The sequence below is a fragment of the Camelina sativa genome, chromosome 17 (genome assembly GCF_000633955.1).
Source record: "Camelina sativa cultivar DH55 chromosome 17, Cs, whole genome shotgun sequence".
Lineage (NCBI taxonomy): Eukaryota > Viridiplantae > Streptophyta > Magnoliopsida > Brassicales > Brassicaceae > Camelina > Camelina sativa.
The window spans coordinates 6,729,778-6,730,437 of NC_025701.1; the positions used below are offsets into that span (position 1 = coordinate 6,729,778).

The 660-nt window shown below is 39.5% G+C and overlaps 1 protein-coding gene across 1 annotated transcript in view; it reads right to left on the reverse strand.

Annotated features, from left to right (window-relative positions):
- The window catches only part of LOC104759225 (valine--tRNA ligase, mitochondrial 1-like), a 9,150-nt gene that overhangs the window by 2,639 nt on the left and 5,851 nt on the right, over positions 1-660 (reverse strand). The window contains exons 17-19 of the mRNA XM_019238859.1: positions 464-658; positions 280-386; positions 5-145 (exon numbers count right to left, since the gene is read on the reverse strand). Coding sequence (XP_019094404.1) covers positions 5-145; positions 280-386; positions 464-658 — 443 coding nt within the window. The remainder of the gene's footprint in view (positions 1-4; positions 146-279; positions 387-463; positions 659-660) is intronic.

Sequence of the window (660 nt, forward strand, 5' to 3'; positions counted from 1 at the left end):
ACACGAAACAATAGAGTAAGAAAGAAACTGAAGATAGATTTTTACCTCTAAGGATGATAAATTTGCAAGGGTTCTGATCTCCAACTCGTGAGATTTTACCATTTCAGATGTTAAGTTGTTTTCACACAGAGCAAAAGCAGGTAACCTGAGAAAATGTACACAATGTTAAAAGTAACCTTTATATTTAGTTTTAGTGACAGTATATTCGAAAAAATGAAGGATGGATATGACATGTCTCAAAAGTGCTCCTTGAATGGGGTTTTAATCATATACGCGAACCTTTCATTTTTCTGTTTCTCCAGCAACCCTGCTCTGAGTGCCCTCATGCATTTCACAGTCGCGAGAACGGTTTCCATTTCACTCTCCACTTTCTCATTTGTCCAATTCTGGGTTCATCACATCAGAAGAAAAGAGTTAGAAACCCCAACAAATTATGACAAGTTACTAAGAAAATCTTACTGACCTCTATAGCAGTTGGGTAGTCACATATCATTATAGACGCCTTTCTTTCAGTGTCTTTGGGTGAGGGAAGCCGTTGCCATAGCTCTTCAGTAACAAAAGGCATAAGTGGGTGAAGAAGTCTCAAGCCAGTCTCCAGACTTATCCAGAGAGCATGTTGTGCATGAGCCCTCTCTGAAGCAAACATTGGGTTGTCACCAG